This window comes from Telmatherina bonti, assembly GCF_933228915.1.
Source record: "Telmatherina bonti genome assembly, chromosome: 16".
NCBI classification, from domain to species: domain Eukaryota; kingdom Metazoa; phylum Chordata; class Actinopteri; order Atheriniformes; family Telmatherinidae; genus Telmatherina; species Telmatherina bonti.
In genome coordinates, this window is record NC_136614.1 from 6,804,512 (window position 1) to 6,828,963 (window position 24,452).

General features: G+C 43.9%; 1 protein-coding gene across 1 annotated transcript in view; it reads left to right on the forward strand.

Moving 5' to 3' along the window:
• Window positions 1–22,269, forward strand: part of mei4 (meiosis-specific, MEI4 homolog) — a gene marked incomplete at both ends in the record, with an annotated part of 46,177 nt that extends 23,908 nt beyond the window's left edge. Inside the window, one exon of the mRNA XM_079255680.1 lies at window positions 22,027–22,269. Coding sequence (XP_079111806.1) covers window positions 22,027–22,269 — 243 coding nt within the window. The remainder of the gene's footprint in view (window positions 1–22,026) is intronic.
• Between the last annotated feature and the right edge of the window lie 2,183 nt (window positions 22,270–24,452).

The following is a 24,452-nucleotide window of genomic DNA, read 5'->3' on the forward strand; positions in this document are numbered from 1 at the left end:
CCGTTCAGAGGAAAACAGCTGTTTGTTGCAGATAATAAAGCTTCAACAGCTCAGAGACGTTTGTTTTTAAGAAACAAGTTGGAATCAGGATCGTTTGGTTCGGAAGAGTCCGTCCTTATAAGAGTAAGCAAGTCGACATCCGCCTTCACGTTTCAGATATCTTACTGCCAAGCAGAAACCTCCGGCGGTTCAAAGTGAAGCTACGAACTGTAGTTCCCCCCTCATCCACTAGGGGCTCGTAAACAGAATGTTGACAAGACCAACTTCACAGCAGAGATAAACATGTTTACAACAGAAAAAAACACATTTACATCAGAAATAAACATGTTTACAGCAGAAATAAACATGTTTACAACAGAAAAAAACACATTTACATCAGAAATAAACATGTTTACAGCAGAAATAAACAAGTTTACTACAGAAAAAAACACATTTACATCAGAAATAAACATGTTTACAGCAGAAATAAACAAGTTTACTACAGAAAAAAACACATTTACATCAGAAATAAACATGTTTACAGCAGAAATAAACATGTTTACAACAGAAAAAACGCATTTACATCAGAAATAAACATGTTTACAGCAGAAATAAACAAGTTTACTACAGAAAAACACATTTACATCAGAAATAAACATGTTTACAGCAGAAATAAACAAGTTTACAACAGAAAAAAACACATTTACATCAGAAATAAACATGTTTACAGCAGAAAAAAACAAGTTTACAACAGAAAAAAACGCATTTACATTAGAAATAAACATGTTTACAGCAGAAATAAATAAGTTTACTACAGAAAAAAACACATTTACATCAGAAATAAACATGTTTACAGCAGAAATAAACAAGTTTACAACAGAAAAAAACCATTTACATCAGAAATAAACATGTTTACAGCAGAAATAAACAAGTTTACAACAGAAAAAAACGCATTTACATCAGAAATAAACATGTTTACATCAGAAATAAACATGTTTACAGCAGAAATAAACATGTTTACAACAGAAATAAACATGTTTACAGCAGAAATAAACAAGTTTACTACAGAAAAAAACACATTTACATCAGAAATAAACATGTTTACAGCAGAAATAAACAAGTTTACAACAGAAAAAACGCATTTACATCAGAAATAAACATGTTTACAGCAGAAATAAACAAGTTTACTACAGAAAAAAACACATTTACATCAGAAATAAACATGTTTACAGCAGAAATAAACAAGTTTACTACAGAAAACATGTTTACATGATAAATAAACATATTTACATGATAAACATGTTTACAGCAGAATTAAAAACGTTTATAGCAGAAATAAACAAATTTACATAAGAAATAAACATGTTTACATGATAAATAAACATGTTTACAGCAGAATTAAAAACTACAGAGTAAACATTCATGTTTACTCTGTAGTTTCTTCCAGATTTCAGGCGTTTAAAGCCGATGAGATGAAGACTGATGATGTGTGAAGAGGACGCGCAGCCCTTCAGCCATCATCGGCCGCCCTTCAACCTGAGTCAGCAGAGTCCCTGGACAGATGAGACAATCTGCTTGTTTAACCACCAGCTGGAAAACATGGCTACAAGCCGGTCTGCTAATGACAGACTGGATGATGTGTTTCACTTTTAGATGAGGAATTTAAGTGTGACTGATCTATAGCGTGGCATGGTTGTTGGGTTGAGGATTAACTGGGATCTCTGGGGTCTGAAGAGGAGCATATATCCAGTTGTTGATGCCAGAGGAGAGTGCGCTGACTCGCTGGAGATAATAAAAAGTCAACAGAAGTCCAATAAGCGCTGAAGGAACGCAAATATCCAGAATGTCCCGTCTGGAAGCAGATGGACTGATTTTAGTTTTGCTTTCATTAACCAACCTCTCACTGGCTGATTCCAGACATTTTTAGCTTTCAATAAAGTTAGAGATCAATGACGGAGAAATGTAATCCATCATTCAGACTGTTTCTGGTTACTATGATGAAGAAGCATTTATGCCTCTCAGCTTGGACACACGTACTGGTAGCGGCTGCAATTTTCACCAAGGTGTCTCTGAATGGACAAACAAGCTTTCTAACTACAGTAGCAGCTTTGTCTGATTGAGCGAAGCACCGTTTAGGACAAGTAATACCTTTAAAAGCACTATAGAAGAAGTAGTTGTGTTGTCATTGCTGTCGTGTAGTCATTGCTGAAACAAACGTCATGAGAGCGTCTTTGTCTGGATGAATTTAAACGACTGACGGACGTGCGATACCAGTCTCTGCCACTAGATGGCAGTAAGTCTGGCACATAGGACCTTTAACCTTTTTGTCTTGATTAATATTTTTATTTTTTCCACAGTGTTCAGTCGGGCTGGGACAATGGGACAAACGGCAAACCATGTAAAAAAGATGCATGATGACAAAGTTTACAGACTGCTTTACGAGCCAGATTTCCCAAATAAAATCAGTTTTTCAGATTTATTCAGTAGCGATATATCTGAACCAGCTGTGTGAACTGATACTGTTGTTCCAGAAGCTGGAACTGCATATAAAAGTGCTGGTTTTGTCTCCCTGCTGCGCTACATTTGGCCGTTAGCTCTGCAGGACGGCATCTTGCTAGGTGGGCAGTAACGTTAGTTGTGTTACTACAGTACGCTACATGTGCATTACAGAGTTTACAGCTTTCCACATGAACAGCTCTGCTTTCCCCTTCAGAGCAAAAAACCCAAAATGTGTCTTTTGACTTTAAATGTTAACTGCTCATTTCTGCAGGTTGTCGCCATTCTCCGTCTTCTGTTTACGTGTTTTCCAGAACGGATATAATGTTGGGTTACTTAACAGTGGCGGAAAAACATGTCGCCCCCTGCTGGAGAAACTGTGTAACTTCTTGTCCATCTGGCATCTAAACATAGAAACATTTAAATTGGAAAAAAGTTATTTGACCAAGAAAAGAAAAAAAGTAAAATTGTAAAACAAATAAAATAACGATTTTTATGTAAAATGATTCTTTTCAGACACACATTTCCTCATCACCTGTTGATCTTTGGCTGCTCCTGATTGGACGTTACCGTCAGTTTAAGCTCTCTGATTGGTGGAAAGTCTGACAGGAAGTGTCTTCATCTTCATGTCCAGGTGAAAATAGAGGTCTCTAAGCAACATGGTAGTGATGGTGATGAAGATGTGATAAATAATGGTGGATTTACCATCTAGAGTCTCTGAATAAACACTACATCTGGATTGTAGACCTCCTGGACGGATAGAAAACCTCCGTAGACCAGCGGGGGGGGGAAGGGTCACATGACCACTTACACACTGCCGTTTCTTAACTTCCAGCCATTGTTCCATGATGGTTCAGGGCGTTTCAGACGATGTTTCCAGATTTCAGGTTTTGTGCAGGAAGACTTGGGATGCTGAGGAAGTAAAGTACTTATAAAAGCAGCATCTGAAGGTCGCAGGTTGTCGTGCCGTGAAGCCATGAGTGTGCGACGTGAGCAGGGAGGCTGAGGTCAGCGTACATCCTCAGAGATGCTGCAGATGCTGCTACCGCTGTCCTTGGATCAGCGCAGCATACAGATGAGCTCGGCCATCTGCATTGTTCTGTCGGAGGCTGCTGACATCCACAAGCAGCACCAGGAAAAGCAGCGGTGAGCCTCCAGGAAGAGTGAACGCTGTCCAAACGTCACCGCCATGCAGCCGGCTCCTCTCTCCTGGTGGTTCATGCTGACCGCAGCTGATCTTAGGGTTTTTACTTCCTGGAGCTTTCGACTGAAAACAGAAAGAGACGATAAAATACGTCATTAGTTTATACAGAAATAGATGTGAAACCTGGAAGTGGCTCAGATGTGCCGAAACTAATGAATATCATAGTTACTGAATGTTTGAGTGATGCCTTGTTTCCCCCTTAAAGTCTGTTTGAAGTTCTGGTTTTATGTGTCTGAAAATGTCCAAACAGAGTCGGGACAGACGTGATCAATTGATGGATTAGATATGGGACTAAATCCTGCTCATTCATACACAAACCTTGTTTACAGTTGACAAATATTCTGCAGGTTTAATCCTCATGATGTACCTGGAGGCAGAACCAGTTGGTGGGATATTTCCATGAGAACTGATATATTTATAATTATAAATAATTGAGTTTCCAGTTCAGACGCAGCGTAACGGAGCAGATGCTCCTACAAGCCTGATGGGGAATTAGCGGCCGTTGCTAATGTAGCATGTCGCTAATGTAGCATGTCGCTACTGTGGAAACATTAAAAAGCAAGATGGCAGCTTGAAATGGGTGGATGGCCAGAAAGGTTTCCAAGATACAAAGATGTTGACTCGCCGACTGGAAGTTCCTGTTCTAAAGATAATTTCAGACATTTCCACCAGAAAACTGTAGAAAACACACAAGGGCGACTGTTTCATTCACCTGTCACACCAAGAGTTATAAAGGGGTCCGACCCAGGACCAGAAGGTGCTGATGATGAAGACGACCCGGTACCAGAAGGTGCTGATGATGAGATTGATGCAGTTCTTTTTACTGGTTCCAGTATGTTTACCCCACTCTCTCCATCTGCATCATATGAATGTCCCCCTGATTCCCAGTCAGTCCCAACATGATGTCCTTTAGTAAGTTAAAAGAACGAACCAGTTGAATATTAAATTTAAGTTTAACAGCTTACTACTAATTTATTTAGAAACATTCAAACTTAGCTATAGTGTCATATCCAAGCTGTACAGAATTTGCCTGAAAAGGAAAAAACAAAAATAAATAAAATATTTCAACATCCTAATTTTGGTAGAATTGCATTGAAATGATTATTTACATTGTAGCCTGTTTTGTAGCTAAACAAGGGCCGGAATCCTTTAAAACATTCCTGGATCCAAACAGTGATCTGGATCACCACCAAAATTAAATCACTTCTTCCTTTTTCACATTTCCAACGACTCCTGGACATTTCATGAAAATCTGTCCATAACTTTGAGTTATCTTGAACACAAACAGATAAACGGCTGTAAAAACAGAACAGAGGTAACAACAGCACATCGCTACTCGCTAATGCTAACTTAGCCATCTGGAACGCTGGAAACCATGACTCCGGGGTGCTTTCTTTCCAGATGCTCATGCATGACCGTTGTGCTGCCGTGGTACGCCGACTCTGCGTGGCAGACGACACATTTCACCTGTTTGACTCTTTGTTTAGCGTGAAATATCCCCAAACTTTGGAAATAGGTTGCACCGCCGTCAGTTTCTTCTTCGTTGATTAAACAAGGATGGTTAAATCAGCACCGAAAGAACCAGATCTCGTATACAGGCGGCTGAAATGAGTTTCCTCCGCAGGGTGGCCGGGCTCTCCCTTAGAGATAGGGTGAGGAGCTCGGTCATCCGGGAGGAGAACAGAGTAGAGCCGCTGCTCCTCCGCATCGAGAGGAACCAGTTGAGGTGGCTCGGGCATCTGGTCAGGATGCCTCCTGGACCTCCCTGGTGAGGTGTTCCAGGCACGTCCCTCTGGGAGGAGACCCCGGGGAAGACCCAGGACACGCTGGAGGGATTATATCTCTCGGCTGGCCTGGGAACGCCTCGGGATCCCCCCGCAGAGTTGGTAAATGTGGCTGGGGAGAGGGAAGTCTGGGCTTCCCTGCTTAGGGACACAGCAACACCGAACCCGGATAAGCAAAAGAAGACGGGTGGATGAATTTTTGTTGTCGACTTTGTCGACAAATTTTTGCAGCCAGTGTCTCTGCGGCCCTGAGACATTGCTGACGGACTTGTCAGACTTCAGACGTGAAGGTAAAACCAGAGAAATAAGCAGCTTCGGCCTCTGAAGGCCTCTTCAGCATCCTCTTTGTTTCTTAGCAAACCTCACCAGCCTCTGCTGGACATCCTTTAATATCATCAGAGGGCAGGTTTCACACCTGAGAACATTCCTTTCCCTGGATTTCCATCTGGATGTTCATCTTAATCTCCATCTGGATCTCCATCTAGATTTCCTTCTGGATTTCCATCTGGATGTTCATCTGGATCTCCATCTGGATGTTCATCTGGATTTCCATCTGGATGTTCATCCTAATCTCCACCTGGATCTCCATCTAGATTTCCTTCTGGATTTCCATCTGGATGTTCATCTTAATCTCCATCTGGATCTCCATCTAGATTTCCTTCTGGATTTCCATCTGGATGTTCATCTGGATCTCCATCTGGATGTTCATCTGGATTTCCATCTGGATGTTCATCCTAATCTCCACCTGGATCTCCATCTAGATTTCCTTCTGGATTTCCTTCTGGATGTTCATCCTAATCTCCACCTGGATCTCCATCTAGATTTCCTTCTGGATGTTCATCTTAATCTCCATCTGGATGTTCATCTGGATCTCCATCTGGCTCAGAGGAAAATACAGAGGAAAGGAGATCCTACACTTGTCACTGTCCTCAGCAGAAACGTGAATCCTTTGGATTAATCCAACATTATTTAATGATTTTTAATGGGTCTGCTCTTGAAGCGGCTGTAATTTTCTGTTCTGACATTGAGAAGAGAGGTGTGCTTTGTGAATTATGGCTGTAAAAGCCGGTTTTTAGATGCCGCCTCACGGACAGGCGACGGCTAATCTTTTATTTCTCGGCTTGTTAAGCAGGTAAAAGCCTGCAGTTGGCTTGAAGCCTTTCATTTGCATTTAGAAGATGGAGCTAAAGAATCGCTGCATGTCCTGCCAAGTGAGGAAGACGCTCCAGGGTGAAGGTTTCTGTGCTGCAACACATCTGATGTGATGAAGCACCAGAGTTCTGCCGGATCCCACAGAACTGATTTCACACCCAGAATCTACCACGAGAATAAAGCATGTCTTCCGTAAAACTACGAAGGTTCTGGAAGTTTCATCCACAAGAGATTCGCTCCAACACGAATGAAAAGCCTTGTTTTCTCCAACGGAGGCGGAACGTGACGAATTGATCATAATAAATGATGAAATCCCTTCTTCAACTTTATCAATCATCCTTGTAAACCGCTGGAATCGCTGGTCTGGTATCATATAAACAGTCCCGGGTCCTCCTCTTCTTTAGAACCTTCTGGTACCGGGTCCTCCTCTTCTTTAGAACTTTCTGGTACCAGGTCCTCTTCTTCACTAGAACCTTCTTGTACCGGGTCCTCCTCTTCACCAGAGCCTTCTGGTACCGGGTCCTTCTCTATGTCGGTACCTTCTGGTACCGGGTCCTCCTCTTCACCAGAGCCTTCTGGTACCGGGTCCTTCTCTACGTCGGTACCTTCTGGTACCGGGTCCTCCTCTTCACCAGAGCCTTCTGGTACCGGGTCCTTCTCTACGTCGGTACCTTCTGGTACCAGGTCCTCCTCTTCTTTAGAACCTTCTGGATACCGGGTCCTCCTCTTCTTTAGAACTTTCTGGTACCGGGTCCTCCTCTTCTTTAGAACTTTCTGGTACCGGGTCCTCCTCTTCTTTAGAACTTTCTGGTACCGGGTCCTCCTCTTCTTTAGAACTTTCTGGTACCAGGTCCTCTTCTTCACCAGAACCTTCTTGTACCGGGTCCTCCTCTTCACCAGAGCCTTCTGGTACCGGGTCCTTCTCTACGTCGGTACCTTCTGGTACCAGGTCCTCCTCTTCGTCAGGACCTTCTGGTACCGGGTCCTCCTCTTTGTCAGGATCTTCTGGTACCGGACCTCGGTACATCGCTTTTACCTGCTTAACAAGCCGAGACCACCGTTTTAGAGGTTGGTGGTAGGTTTTGGCCTGTAGTAATGTAGCAAATGTTCACAATGTCCCTTTAATATGGATGTTATGATTTACAGTAGTTTAAAGTCCAAAATGACACCAAGATTTCTGGATGGATCCATTGGTTGGCGGACCGATGTTTCTGGACCATGTACATATGGATCTATTGGTTGGCGGGGGCTTACATATGTTTCTGGACCATGTACATATTGATCCATTGTTTGCCGGACCGATGTTTCTGGACCATGTACGTATGGATCCATCGGTTGGTGGTGGCTTAGATTTGTTTCTGGACCATGTACGTAAGGATCGTTGGTTGGCGGACCGCTTTTTCTGGACCATCTGCATATTGATCCATTGGTTGGCGGACCAACGTTTCTGAACCATGTACATATTGATCCATTGGTTGGTGGACAAACGTTTCTTGACCATGTACATATTGATCCATTGGTTGGCGGACCGATGTTTCTGGACCATGTACGTATGGATCCATTGTTGGGTGGACCGATGTTTCTGGACCGTGTATGTATCAATCCATTGGTTGACGGACCAACGTTTCTGGACCCTATTGATTTGACTGAGACACAAACTGAACTTTGTCCTGTTGTGATACAAAAGCTGAATTTCCACCACACCCCACCCCAGAACAGCAAGAAACCCAAATATTACAGTAAAAAACTGCCAATGGAAACGCCTACATTTAGAAAATCCTCTTAAACATCACTAAAAGTTTTTATCAGGACGTTTTCAGACGTATTGACATAAAAGTGCAATGAAAAGAGTTCTACACGTCACCAGATGTCGCATGGGGGTCATGTGACCAGTTCATTCAGGACATTGACGAGGGCAAAGTTGGGGCCCACCGGTAGCTGGTACTCCACCTTACCACCAGTTGAGACGTTGGCGAAGTCCGCAGTGGGACGATAACATAGAACTAACCGTCCTCAGCGCCGTTATGATGAGATGCTGTATGGAGCTGAAATGAAGAATGTCTTCATGACTAAATGTGTTCGGCTGCTGAACCTGATAAAGTTACTGGCTTGTTTGTAGAATAAATATTTTCTGTTCACATCCGTAGCACGTACTTAGATGTAGTTTGAGTTCAGGAGGTGGTGTTCAGTGATATTCAGCCAGCCTGGTGTGTGAATACCAAAAAGCTGCAGCATTTTGCTGCTTCCTTTTGTCCTGACTCGCTCGGCTCCTCAGAGGAAAGAAACCTCCGGCTTCTCTGCAGAAAACAAACAATGACGCGATCGCTGCAGATGGAGCTTTTGTTGGTTTTGTTGTTGAGTCGGGAATAAATGGAGACGTGAAGTTTGGTTTGTACAGGATAATTATTTCTCTCTGCAGGGCAGATCAGTCTGAACACACAAAGATGTAAAGTCTCGGAGACAGAAATCAGACCCAGTGGGTCCTTTTCACATTCAACATCTTTCATTTTATGTCATCAGGTCTAGACGTTGCCTCTGAGACCAGGAATGGTACCGATTCAGGCCTCTTCATGGCTCCAGAGACCTTAGACTGTTCAGCAGCTGTTCATGTCGTTTTCTTCTGGATTTATCAAAGTTGACCTGAAATTAACTTTTTTTTCAGCCTTTTGCGCTTGTTGTTGTCCCTTGAGGGATCTTAACACTTACCACTGATATTCATCCCATGATGATCTTAAAAAGCCACATTCATGGTCTAACCTGCATACAGGTTGTCAGACCTTAATCCCAGATGCATGAAGCTCTTGCACACACTCTGTGTACTTCTACTTTGTATCTATAAATCTGATTGGATTGGATGTCCGTACATCTTTGAAAACAAAAGGCAATTTTTCCTCTTATTCAGGGTCAAAAATCTTCATGTCAGTCTTCCACACTCCACACTTTCCAGTTTTTATTTGAACTATTATTTAACCAGGTAGGTCATTTACTCTGCCCACCTGGGCCAGAGGCATGCAGCAAACTTTCCAGTTCGGCTCGCTCACTGCGGATTTGTAGAACATTTCATCACAAAAACATGGTGGGAATTAGTTTTTTGTGAATTGTAAAGAGTTAAATAAAGACATCTTTAATATGCCAACAAAATGCAAAAAGAACTTTGTGCCTGGATAAATCCAGAGTTCAGAATCTTTTCTTAGAAATATATGTAAATTTTCTTCTTATACGACCTCATTTGCATATTTAAAGGGTTCCTATGATGGTATTTGGAGTTTTCTGAGCTTTCTACAGTGTTACAGTGTTGAATCCTCATCAGACATGTGAACGACACTGTTTTTTATCACCTAAACACATGTTTGAGTTTGAGTTTGAGTTCCAGCACGCTCTCCGTTCGGTTTCCATGGCAACGAAAAACACGTCGTTTCAGAGAGTTTTTTCTACGTGGAAATCCTTGTGACGTCCCGGGGGATAAGGTTGGGTGATTGGTTACCTTCTACTGGTTAACAAGGGCATGTACAAATACATCAGGCGGGTGGAAAACGTGGGATAAAGTTATTTCCAACGATGGCTGGTGAGTTTACCAAAGAGAGACATCCTGCTGCATTCGTTGCTGTGGGTTGCTGTTTTCCACTTCGTTTTCAGGCTCTGATTCAGGTTCCAACATGTAGGGCTGGATGCTATGTGTTGACATTGTAGTTTGTGTTTTTATTGAGTTCATATGAGCCTAATCCTTCTGTTTATGAGATGTTACAATGACGGTGAAAGCAGGTGCGGTGCGCGCTCCCGATGTAGTGCAGTGGCGGGAGGCGGGGCTTAATGCGGAAGAGTCTCAATCCACTCGTTTTGCCCGCAGGCTGATCTGACAGCCTACGGAGAGGGTCGGTCTGAAGTAAATAAAGCCATTTGTGACAATAACTCCATCAATCCCAGCCCTTCTGGGCTCAGAAATAAAAATAAATTAGCCTGAAATGTACAGAATAGTTTCACTTTAAACATACAATTGTAGAAAACCTGTAATAGAAAAAATAATAGTGACAGTGTGAGGAATGAACCAGCAAAGCCAGTTAGGTACCAGTTAGGTATAAATTTGACCCTGTTACCCTGTAGTGTCTCGTACTGGGAACGTTACCGGTGGAAAGCTGGGACGCACCTGCCTTCACAGGGAATAAAACAACTTCATGGGTAAAAGTAATGAAGTATTTCTCTACAATAATCAGATTAATCTTCACGTTTGTGGACGTCTCAGGACCTCAGAGAATAAAGTCCTGCTGTGAGTAATCACATGTTTGTTACTATTTCTGACTAAATTACAGTAAAACGGAGAAGAAATGTGTGTTTTCCTGGATAAACACAGATCTCACTGATCATCTCTGCACTTTAAAGAAGGAGCGTCAAAATCAAAAGTTTCTCCTGGTATCGATACATGACTTTATCATAGTAGAATGATGCATTTATTTACTTACTGTGGTTCCATATACATGCAACTGCCACTACTTTTCCTGCAGTGTCTCTGAATGGACAAACAAGCTTTAAAACTTCAGTAGCAGCGTTGTTTAGGAGGTGGAGCACCATTTGGTTCAGGAGTCTGCAACATTTATGATCCGAACAGTCATGTTTTTCCCATCAGCCCAGCAAAATAAAACTAATTACTACTTATAATTTATGATAAATGTCAACAATAAGAACCATGATTTTATTTATCTTTTGCTTTTAACAGGAAGAAACGTATGAAACTTGGCTCATAACTATGCAGGCAGGTCAGAAAGCTTGGATGTCCATGTAAAGTTCCACGGACTTGTCTTCAGCAGGAAAATGAGAGCGACACCAGACGGTTGTTGCGTTTGACGGATCAGTCGAAGAGGAGAGAAGGCATGTCAACAGGGTATATGTTTTCATAGCTTTCCAACAATCTGCTGAGTTTTATAAACAAGATCGATAAAAAACACTGTTTGAAACCCGTCAGACCAGCAGGAAAATGGCCGCCATGCCAGATGTCCAGCCTGAACCTGTGTATGGCGTCAAATGGGACGGTTTTCTTTCTGTACCAGTTTGCTTTTGGTCATTTTGTACTAGACGTTACATTAGCAGAACACCACAAAGAAGTGTTTTCCTCAGTCCATTTCAGAGGAATGGAAACAGATTTGTAGTCTGTTGACATCAGAAACAGGAAGAGAGCTGCAGGTTTCTGTCGTTCCTGCTAAGGCCAGTTTATCCAAAGTCCGGAAGGTTCCAACCTGCTCATGACTGCAGAAACTACTGCATATTTGTAAAGATGTGAAATCGGACACATCATTAGCCTAAATACCAAAGACGGATCTTTAAAATCCACTTGAAGACATCCACAGCTGGATCTGCCCTCCTGCTTCGGGGTCTTTCCCTTTTCTTTGCCGGTAAATTGGCTTTTTTTAGCCGAGAAAACGGCAATCTCTGATGTTCTTTTCTTCAAATCTGCTTCTATGTTTGGCATTTTACATAAATCTAAATGAATCCACATTAAATGCTGAATCCAAAGCTTACAAACTCTGACCAATTTCCATAGTTACGAGCATTCGCGAGCGTCGTAAGCATAAATAGCAAAAAGAGGATAAGCTGTAGAACTGCAGGTTGTGGCTAGTTTACCATACGTAACGCCTTAAAACAACCATAGAAGAAGACAACAGTTAGCTGCTGTACCTAAAGCCTCTGATCCATTTACACGTGAAAACATCTTTATGCCTGGAGGAATTTTGACAACTAACAGCCACCGTAGATTACAGCTGTGCTATACCAATCTTCACCACTAGATGGCAATAATCCTTACACACTTAACCTTTAATGTTTAACCTAAATTACACTTCTAGTCTCATTCAGCCAACATCAGGGTCTAGTAATAAACTACTTCGGAAAAGAGATCATTTTTCATCTAAATCAGAAAATTTGTTAAAATATTTGAATTTTTAATCCTTATTCTTGTCTTATTTGTATATAGAAGACACTGACTGCATATTAGTATGTAAGGTCGTGAGTAGTATTTGGTACAAAGTATGTAGCATTTATTGCTAGCATCTATTCCATCCTTCCCTGAGTTGGCTCTGAATCATTCTGGGTCCTGCACATCACGCCACTAAGCGATTCTCATTCATCGCACAGTCAGTCAAGTTCATTTAGATTTATTCCAGAAGCAGAATAATGCATCATTTGGATGTTTTTCTTCTTGATTGTTTCCATTAAAGTCAGTGGAAACTAGATTTGCCAATAAAGTGCTGGTTCTTCAGCGTTATCTGCCTCTGTTATGCTAATACAGTCGAGGATGTGACAAGATGGATGAATTAACGGAGCGGCCGCCTCATGGCGGCGCTTCGTCGCCACCTCCCACCTGGGATGGAAGTTATTTGCGGAACAAATGAGCCTGCTCTGACCCACACCCACCCTGCTGTGTTTTTATCAGTAGCCATGGAAATAAGAAGCAGTGTGAGCCCTCCAGTCTTCAGCTGGGGAATCGATGACTCTGCAGTCCAACTCGCATCGTAAATGACCTGAAACTCACTTTCACAGGAATTCTGTAAGCTGAATTCATCTCATCTTTTCCTTATCAGTCAGCAGCAGGTAGACTATTTGCTCCGCGATCGTTGTGGGCAGAACTGCAAGTGTGATGATGTGTTTTCTTCTTTATTTAACATCCTTTGCTTTGAAGCTCTGGTGGCATCTGCGGTGACGGCTAAATTAATTAGCATTCTTTGACTCTCCGGTGGCCTGTTGTCTTCATCTCCATCGTCTTCCTCCCACAGCGCTCGCCTGTCTCAGCTGTCACAAAGATAATCCGACGGATCCGCCGCTGTTCTGCTTTATCTTTGATGTTTCTTGTCAAACAGGATGGTCCCAATAGAATGACTCTGCAAACACCTTGTGGTTTTCTGACTTTCATGTGGGGTTCATCTGTACAGACAAGACTTCAGGATGTGGGAATATTCTCCTGTTTGTCTTCACCGTCACTTCATAGCGTTTAGTCTGTGATTTGATATGAGAACTTGAGCTGCTGTCTGATTTATTAAATTGTGGTTCGTCTGGCAAGCAGCTAAACTGTAGCCGTCACTGGCAATAAAAATGTAAAATAGGTCCTCTATGTTTAGCCCGGCGCTCAGTGTTGCCAGTTATATTCAGAGAGCAGGAATTTGGCCCAGAAGATGATTTACTTCCACAGTTAATAAATGAGCAGAAGACGGAAGCTTTGTACCGTTCTAGGAGCAGGAACATTCCAGATGCAGTCCAGCAACGTTCAGTCCAGTTCACTGTCATGCAGCTACAATCCTGTCTAAAACCTCCACCAGGACCAGAACCAGGAAGGTAAACCTCCAACAGAACCAGAACCAGGAAGGTAAACCTCCACCAGGACCAGAACCAGGAAGGTAAACCTCCACCAGGACCAGAACCAGGAAGGTAAACCTCCACCAGGACCAGAACCAGGAAGGAAAACCTCCACCAGGACCAGAACCAGGAAGGAAAACCTCCACCAGGACCAGAACCAGGAAGGTAAACCTCCAACAGGACCAGAACCAGGAAGGTAAACCTCCACCAGGACCAGAACCAGGAAGGTAAACCTCCAACAGGACCAGAACCAGGAAGGTAAACCTCCAACAGGACCAGAACCAGGAAGGTAAACCTCCACCAGGACCAGAACCAGGAAGGTAAACCTCCACCAGGACCAGAACCAGGAAGGTAAACCTCCAACAGGACCAGAACCAGGAAGGTAAACCTCCAACAGGACCAGAACCAGGAAGGTAAACCTCCAACAGGACCAGAACCAGGAAGGTAAACCTCCAACAGGACCAGAACCAGGAAGGTAAACCTCCACCAGGACCAGAACCAGGAAGGTAAACCTCCAACAGGACCAGAACCAGGAAGGAAAACCTCCACCAGGACCAGAACCAGGAAGGTAAACCTCCAACAGAACCAGAACCAGGAAGGTAAACCTCCAACAGGACCAGAACCAGGAAGGTAAACCTCCACCAGGACCAGAACCAGGAAGGAAAACCTCCACCAGGACCAGAACCAGGAAGGTAAACCTCCACCAGGACCAGAACCAGGAAGGTAAACCTCCACCAGGACCAGAACCAGGAAGGAAAACCTCCACCAGGACCAGAACCAGGAAGGTAAACCTCCAACAGGACCAGAACCAGGAAGGTAAACCTCCAACAGAACCAGAACCAGGAAGGTAAACCTCCACCAGGACCAGAACCAGGAAGGAAAACCTCCACCAGGACCAGAACCAGGAAGGTAAACCTCCAACAGGACCAGAACCAGGAAGGTAAACCTCCACCAGGACCAGAACCAGGAAGGAAAACCTCCACCAGGACCAGAACCAGGAAGGTAAACCTCCACCAGAACCAGAACCAGGAAGGTAAACCTCCACCAGGACCAGAACCAGGAAGGTAAACCTCCATCAGGACCAGAACCAGGAAGGTAAACCTCCACCAGGACCAGAACCAGGAAGGTAAACCTCCACAAGGACCAGAACCAGGAAGGTAAACCTCCACCAGGACCAGAACCAGGAAGGAAAACCTCCACCAGGACCAGAACCAGGAAGGTAAACCTCCAACAGAACCAGAACCAGGAAGGTAAACCTCCAACAGAACCAGAACCAGGAAGGTAAACCTCCACCAGGACCAGAACCAGGAAGGTAAACCTCCAACAGAACCAGAACCAGGAAGGTAAACCTCCAACAGAACCAGAACCAGGAAGGTAAACCTCCAACAGAACCAGAACCAGGAAGGTAAACCTCCACCAGGACCAGAACCAGGAAGGTAAACTTCCACCAGGACCAGAACCAGGAAGGTAAACCTCCAACAGGACCAGAACCAGGAAGGTAAACCTCCACCAGGACCAGAACCAGGAAGGTAAACCTCCACCAGGACCAGAACCAGGAAGGTAAACCTCCACCAGGACCAGAACCAGGAAGGTAAACCTCCACCAGGACCAGAACCAGGAAGGAAAACCTCCACCAGGACCAGAACCAGGAAGGTAAACCTCCACCAGGACCAGAACCAGGAAGGAAAACCTGGTATCAGGACCAGAACCGCGAAGGAAAACCTGGTATCAGGACCAGAACCAGGAAGGAGGACCTCCAACAGAACCAGAACCAGGAAGGAAAACCTGGTATCAGGACCAGAACCGGGAAGGAAAACCTCCATCAGGACCAGAACCAGGAAGGTAAACCTCCACCAGGACCAGAACCAGGAAGGTAAACCTCCAACAGAACCAGAACCAGGAAGGTAAACCTCCAACAGAACCAGAACCAGGAAGGTAAACCTCCACCAGGACCAGAACCAGGAAGGTAAACCTCCACCAGGACCAGAACCAGGAAGGTAAACTTCCACCAGGACCAGAACCAGGAAGGTAAACCTCCAACAGAACCAGAACCAGGAAAGTAAACCTCAAACAGGACCAGAACCAGGAAGGAAAACCTGGTATCAGGACCAGAACCGGGAAGGAAAACCTGGTATCAGGACCAGAACCGGGAAGGAAAACCTGGTATCAGGACCAGAACCAGGAAGGAAAACCTGGTATCAGGACCAGAACCAGGAAGGAGGACCTCCATCAGAACCAGAACCAGGAAGGTAAACCTGGTATCAGGACCAGAACCGGGAAGGAAAACCTGGTATCAGGACCAGAACCGCGAAGGAAAACCTGGTATCAGGACCAGAACCAGGAAGGAGGACCTCCAACAGAACCAGAACCAGGAAGGAAAACCTGGTATCAGGACCAGAACCGGGAAGGAAAACCTCCAACAGAACCAGAACCAGGAAGGAAAACCTGGTATCAGGACCAGAACCGGGAAGGAAAACCTGGTATCAGGACCAGAACCGCGAAGGAAAACCTGGTATCAGGACCAGAACCAGGAAGGAGGACCTCCATCAGAACCAGAACCAGGAAGGTAAACCTGGTATCAGGACCAGAACCGGGAAGGAAAACCTGGTATCAGGACCAGAACCGCGAAGGAAAACCTGGTATCAGGACCAGAACCAGGAAGGAGGACCTCCAACAGAACCAGAACCAGGAAGGAAAACCTGGTATCAGGACCAGAACCGGGAAGGAAAACCTCCATCAGGACCAGAACCAGGAAGGTAAACCTCCAACAGAACCAGAACCAGGAAGGAAAACCTGGTATCAGGACCAGAACCGGGAAGGAAAACCTGGTATCAGGACCAGAACCGGGAAGGAAAACCTGGTATCAGGACCAGAACCGCGAAGGAAAACCTGGTATCAGGACCAGAACCAGGAAGGAGGACCTCCATCAGAACCAGAACCAGGAAGGAAAACCTCCATCAGGACCAGAACCAGGAAGGAAAACCTCCATCAGGACCAGAACCAGGAAGGAAAACCTCCATCAGGACCAGAACCAGGAAGGAAAACCCCCATCAGGACCAGAACCAGGAAGGAAAACATCCAACAGGTCCAGAACCAGGAAGGAAAACATCCAACAGGTCCAGAACCAGGAAGGAAAACCTGGTATCAGGACCAGAACCGCGAAGGAAAACCTGGTATCAGGACCAGAACCAGGAAGGAGGACCTCCATCAGGACCAGAACCAGGAAGGAAAACCCCCATCAGGACCAGAACCAGGAAGGAAAACCTCCATCAGGACCAGAACCAGGAAGGAAAACCCCCATCAGGACCAGAACCAGGAAGGAAAACCTCCATCAGGACCAGAACCAGGAAGGAAAACATCCAACAGGTCCAGAACCAGGAAGGAAAACCTGGTATCAGGACCAGAACCAGGAAGGAAAACCTGGTATCAGGACCAGAACCAGGAAGGAAAACCTGGTATCAGGACCAGAACCAGGAAGGAAAACCTGGTATCAGGACCAGAACCAGGAAGGAAAACCCCCATCAGGACCAGAACCAGGAAGGAAAACCCCCATCAGGACCAGAACCAGGAAGGAAAACCCCCATCAGGACCAGAACCAGGAAGGAAAACCCCCATCAGGACCAGAACCAGGAAGGAAAACCCCCATCAGGACCAGAACCAGGAAGGAAAACCCCCATCAGGACCAGAACCAGGAAGGAAAACCCCCATCAGAACCAGAACCAGGAAGGAAAACCCCCATCAGAACCAGAACCAGGAAGGAAAACATCCAACAGGTCCAGAAACAGCCATGTGAAGGCTCCTGGATGTTTCCTATAAGACAAATGAACATGAAACCATTTTGTTTCTTATAACAAACTGTACGGTCTGACCAGTAAACAGATGATCCCCCACTGCAGCGGAAACCAGAGGTTAATGGAGGTCCAGCAGCAGGATGTGGATGAGCAGCTCCTTCAGCATCTTTCATTGATGCTCCGGTGTGACGTAAATGTAATTCTATTGTATTACAATGAATGAGCGTTATTACTGCCTGCATGAGTCGCTTTCAGCCGCAGATCTCACAGGTAATTACATTTTTTCTACTCGGCTGTGATTCACAGCACATTAGTTGCTCATTAAAAACTGAATTAAAGACCTTCGAAACTGAATAATTATAATCTCATATTTAAGTTCAAACTTAAAAAACAGGCAGCAGATACAGAAGAGTGATTTACATAAGAAACCTGACCACACTTTAAATGAAGGGGGATCAAATTTCCCAGGGTATGTCAGTTGCATCGGAAAATATGGCCGCAGAAGGAAGTTGGGACACCCACAACTGTTTATTCTGCTTCATAATTTAAATTTTATTTTAAAGTTATGTTTCACCTGGTAGTCACTTTCTACAACCATGTCCATCATAGTTCTCGTCAAAATTACAAGATAATTGCTCACCGCTAACCAATAAAGGCGTTCATCAGAGTTCTTACATATTTTCATCATTGAAATAAAAGATGGATGGATTATCCACCCACCCACCCATCCATCCATTAATCCATCCATCCATCATCCATCCATCCACCCATCTGTCCATCTATCCATCCGTCCATCCACCCATCCATCCATTAATCCGTCCATCCACCCATCCATCCATCCACCCATCTGTCCATCTATCCATCCATCCGTCCATCCACCCATCCATCCATCCATCCATCCACCCACCCACCCATCCATCCATTAATCCATCCACCCATCTGTCCATCTATCCATCCATCCATCCATCCATCCATCCCTTATCTGACATCATCTGTATTACTGTATATTAATTTTACAAATCATGAATCAAGTCTATTTCTGACCAGATCAAAAGTTCCTCCAGGTTTCCTAGGGCGCTTCCAGGTTAGCTAAGAGACATAGACGTTTCCAGGCTGACTAAGAGACGTTGTCCCTTCAGGGTGTCCTGGGATCTACCACTCCCTCAGTGGTAGATCTGCCCAGTAAACCTCAGCATAGAGCCATCCAGCAGTCGTCCTAACCAGATGCCAAGCCACCTCATGTACTTCCTGAATGTCAGGAGGAGTCCAGACATCATGAGGAGGAGATTCATTTCAGCCAAATATACTCGTGATTGTTTGGTTTCTACTCCCAGCTGGTGACCATTGATGACGGCAAGAACATGGACAGAATGGTGTTTCCAAAGAGTCATTTTAATTTACTGTATATTTTTATATTATTAAAACCTCTGCTGTATCAGATGTTGTGTCAGCCCAGAATCATCCTTCAGTATCGACTTTATTATCACCCAGATAAGAAAGAGAAGTCAGATGAAAGTGACTGTTTGTCTGCTGTCATATCTCTGTTCAGTCCAGTCTTTCCAAGTGGATGAACACTGTAAATATTGTTGTTCTGTCTCTGGAGGAACTCAAATCAGCCACCTATAGTCAGCAGATGGAATGAGATGACCTCCCGACTCCAACTCCTGCAGCCACACGAGACGATTTCCTCCTAGACAATGAAGCTATACTTCAACCATCATGCTGCGATCCTGAGATAAATTTAGAAAACCAGACAATACTGTACTTTATGTGTGTATGTGTGAATTAGGCCTTTCCTTTTAGCCAAGATGTCAGGATATGAGCTCAGAAAGCACAAACTTGAATGAGACCCCATTGATTTTCTGTCAGCTGGATCAGTGGATTGTCAGCGGATCACCTAAAAGGAGATGCTTCGGGGAGAACAACTTACGCTCCTGCTGGACTGATGCAAAAAAATAGCAGAAGGAAAAAATCAATTCCTGGGAGGAGTGGTTTCCTCTGTTGGCTTTATGGTGTCATATAAAGGCTGAAAAAGCTCTGAGGTCACGTTCACTTCTCTAAAAAAAGAAAACCCCACCAGGAATCATTTATTTATTTATTTTGTTTAGACCAATCAGATCAGTTATGTCAAGTCAACTCCGGAGGTTCAGCAGATTCCCGTTTTTAGGCACTCATTTGCATATTTAGCCGTTCCTAGTGTAATTGTACTATGCTTGTTACTGGAGGCCTCCACTACGGGGCGCATCAGAGCTCTCAGACCAGCTCCAGTCCATATGTTGTTATTTTTAAGGGGTTTCAGACATAGACTGTCAGATGGGCGTAGCCTCCGTTGCGTCACTCATCGGTTTCTGAAAAGCTGAAGCGAGGCTTATTGGGCGGGTGCTACCATCGCCATCTTGGCAGCGTCACGTGTTCCATTGCTCCTGGAAAATACAAAAATTAGCAAAGAGGTAGGGCTGAGAGGGGTAATGTGAGTGAGAGGGTGGATGGTTGACGTCTGTCAAACTCCAATCTCCCTGTAGCTAACTGAGCTAACCTGAAGCTAGCCAGCTAATGGAGGTAGACATCCTAAAGCTAATGCACGCTGTTGGCTAGCAAAAAAACGCGGTTGTGCTACATTATGTCTTCTTGCTGTCAGAAATCAGTTACCTGTCAATCAAAAGGATACGCCTCAAATTATGTTGATTTTCGAGATTAAAATACTCATTTAAATACACCCCGCCCCCCCCCCCCCAAGACACATTAGCAGCTAAAGGCGTAATAGTCGCCTTCTTCTTCTGGTGTTTTTGGCCAGTTGTCGGTAAATTACCGCTACCAACAGGTGTCTGTTAAACTCAGCACTGCCCAACGGTGGATGACCTGACTTAACAACGTAAAAGATCAAAAGGTCAAGTATAAAGACAACAACGTTTAAAACGGACATAGACTTTTACGTATGTAAGGGAGCAGATATTGGTCTTAAATCTGATCACTAGACTTTTGGGAAAGCAGAAATTCAGCGTTAAGTGGAGGCTAGTCAGTTCAGGGTTTTATTACAGTGTCTGACTGGTGGTGAACTTGAGAAAACCTTCATATTGTTGTCATTCAGAGCAAACTGGAGGTTTGTGGGTTTTGTTTCAGCCTCTGATGATGGATCTGTCTTCATCCTTGATGGTGAAATTACTGCCCTTCACACTGAGTCGCGCATCGCTTCATTATAAACTCTTTGTCAGCTCGACCTTCCTTCTCATGACTTCCACCGCCTCCCTCTGCCGTCCATCCTGATTCTCTGTCTCTTCATGTCTGATGGTGTTTCTGTGCTTTTTACATCGTCTACAAACTGTTTAGCTGTTTTCATGAATAATGAGGTCGTCTAGTTCACCTTTTATTGCCTTTCTGTCGTTTCTCGTTATATTTAGCAAACTTATGAGTTAATTCAGTTTTTCTGTTTGGGTTCTTGTTTTATGGCATTTTTATGATCAATTAATGACATGTAAGATCACAATAATTTGATTTATTATGTCAGTTTCTGACCAAATTAGGTGCGTGGAAAATATTTTTCCCTCATATATTTAATAATTTGTACGGAAGCGTAGTGCTGTCATCCTAATAAGAAAAATTTGTGCCTTATCACGTTATAACTTGATAATTTTATTGTAAAAACATGAAACTATCTCATTATAACATGATAAGTTTATTGTGAAAACGTGAAACGTATCACGTTATAATGTGATAAGGCTCCAACTTTCTTTATGAGGATGACAGCTCCACGCTTCCGTAAATGTCTCACGTTGTAAATGGTTAAAAATAAAAAAAACTGCATTATTGAAATTAAAAATCATATGAATGAACTGAAAAATACATTAGAAATGAGTCGTTAATTTTTAAGGAAAAAGATTAAAGAAATAATGAATTTGTAGAAAATAATTAGGGAAAATAAAGAAGTTAAATTTATTTCAAGGAAAAAGATTAATAATAAAATAAAATAATAAAATAATTTATGAAAAAAATCAACTGAAAATAAAAATTTAAATGAATTTAATCTTAATTTATTTATCTCCCCATTTTTTTCAAAACTATTTTTAATATGTATTTTCCCATTGTCATTAAATTCTTTTCATATCATTTTTATTTTTTTATAATACACTTAATTATATAATTTTAATAATGTGAAAAGTAGGTAAAGTAAAATGAATTATTTTAATCATTTGTTACCAATTCAAAAGAGTAAAGAACCCTTTATCAAGAGAAGCAAAAGGTTAAAATAAAATTTATTTGGTCCTTCTGCCCTTGGCAGGTGCAGGACCATTCAGGTCTGGACCGGTTTCCCGTCAGTCAGTACCAGAACTCCTGCCACCTGTTCTGGATCTTGGAGAATCTGTTGCAGAAGTCTGAGGTGGATGGTTGCAGGTTGGAGGCGAAGTCGGAGCAGACAGATCTGCTGAATCAGCTGGAGCAGCGTGTTTTCCTTCTGTCTGAGGAGTTTCCTTTGTTTTCCATCTACATGTGGAGGATCGGAGGCCTCCTCACGGCTTCACGCAGATAGTACTTCTCCTGAATCTGATGAAAGGATCGCCTCACGTTTCCAGGTCTGGTAACGATTTAGTCAGGTGTGTTAACCTAACAAGCTCTATGAACTGAAAAAGCAAATATGACACCTGATTCACCAACGGATGTGAGTTTATCTTTTCCAGATCCGAATAAAAACCATCTATGATCCAAACCAGGCCGAAGGGCGTGTCTCTGAACATAAACACACTGATTCAGCTGCTACTGCTAAAAGTTCAGCTAACAGTCCAGCTAACAGTCCAGCTAACAGTCCAGCTAACAGTCCAGCTAACAATCCAGCTAACAGTCTGGCTAATAGTCCGTCTTACTGTCCAGCTAACAGTCCAGCTAACAATCCAGCTAACAATCCAGCTAACAGTCCGGCTAACAGTCCAGCTAATAGTCCGGCGAACAGTCCAGCTAACAGTCTGGCTAACAGTCCGCCTAACAGTCTGGCTAACAGTCTGTCTAACAGTCCGGCTAATAGTCCAGCTGGCAGTCCGGCTAACAGTCCAGCTAACAGTCCAGCTAATAATCCGGCTAACAGTCCAACTAACAACCCAGCTAACATTCCGACTAACAGTTCAGGTAACAGTCCGCCTAACAGTCCAGCTAATAGTCCAGCTAACAGTTCGGCTATCTGTTCAGCTAATAGTCCGGCTAACAGTCCAGCTAACAATCTGGCTAACAGTTCGACTATCTGTTCAGCTAACAGTCTGGCTAACTGATCTGACCCCGTACCCTCCCTGAACTGGGCTTTCAGACTTGTACATGGACCTGTGGATCAAGATAACCTTTCTGCCCTACGAAATCTGCAGAAACACGGAAGTCCTTTAGTCTTTCTCACACATTTGGACATATCTGTCCGTCTCTGTCTTTCAAGAATGCTGCCGTCGTTTGACATCCTGGAGAATGTGTGCCAACATTTTGTGTTGCCATTTATTTGAGACCACCGGTTTCTTTTTAACAACGCTGCTGTTGCCGAGCAACTTCTCACATTAATTGCATCAAGACCCAGTTGGTTGGCATGACGACTTCGGTAACAACGGCTCACATCCCTGCAGAAGTTAGAGGAGGTGACGTCAGCAGATATCCAGAGATTTATCCAGAGCTGCTGATGTTCCTGTCCAACCCTCCACTGTTTCTACAGCAACCCAGGAGGGACAAACTTAAATTACCTTTTATGAGTAAACTATTGGGCTGCCTGCTGTGAAATTGTGTTAAACATAGTCATTTCTCTGATCTTGATTTGAGCCGAGGGACCACGTGGAGGATGCAGGACAGATGAGACGCGGTAATTTCTGTTTCCTAGCGATGAGGACTCTTATCAAACTGAGCTGAGCTCTCTCATTCATTTGCTCTTCGTCGTAACGATTTGGGGACGAGTGCAGATAAATAAGTTTCCTTGTACATGTTGAATTACCGGAGGCTGATGTGTCCCAGCTGAGCTGATTGAAATCACTCCTATTGTGTCTGCTTTGGGCTTCCGCCCTTCCCGTCTGCCATCTCCTCATCTTTCATATCCTGTTGAGAGAGAAAAGCAGCAATGGAAGGAATAAAAATGGAGCCGTGATACGTGCAGGGATGGTTAATGCTGCTCGGTGGAGAAGGGGGATCTGGCTCATCATGCGTGGGATTTACAGCTGCAGGCATGAAGAGCTGCATCATCAGCAGGCAACTCCAGCGAGGAGATGATGATGGAAAAATGGACCCACAGCTGAGGTTTTTATTTATAACCAGCGAGTTTTCAATGACCGTTCAGCTCCACTTGTTACTGCGAACACCTAACAGCCAATCAGACGGCATGTAGTCATGTAGACATGCTCAAACTGAGCATCAGAATGAGGGAAACGGGGGATTTTAGTGACTTTGAACAGGAAGCTTTGAACAGGTCGTCTCTTTGTGAGGTCACAAAGGGTAAGATGTCAGACTCACCCCTTTGAGCAAACATTCGCTAAAAAATAGAGCAGAAAGTGGGATGTGGTATAATTTGATCACTTCTGGGCCTTAAGCAGGACATGAAAACACACACGACTGTCCCGTTTCCACTCAGCGGTTTGGCTGAAACCGGTACGGTACAGTCGGAACACGGGATACCGTTTTCAACCCACCAATCAGTGGATTGTATCATGTGACGCCAGTAGCTCCGCCCTAACCGCGCCGAACCATTTCCTGTGGACG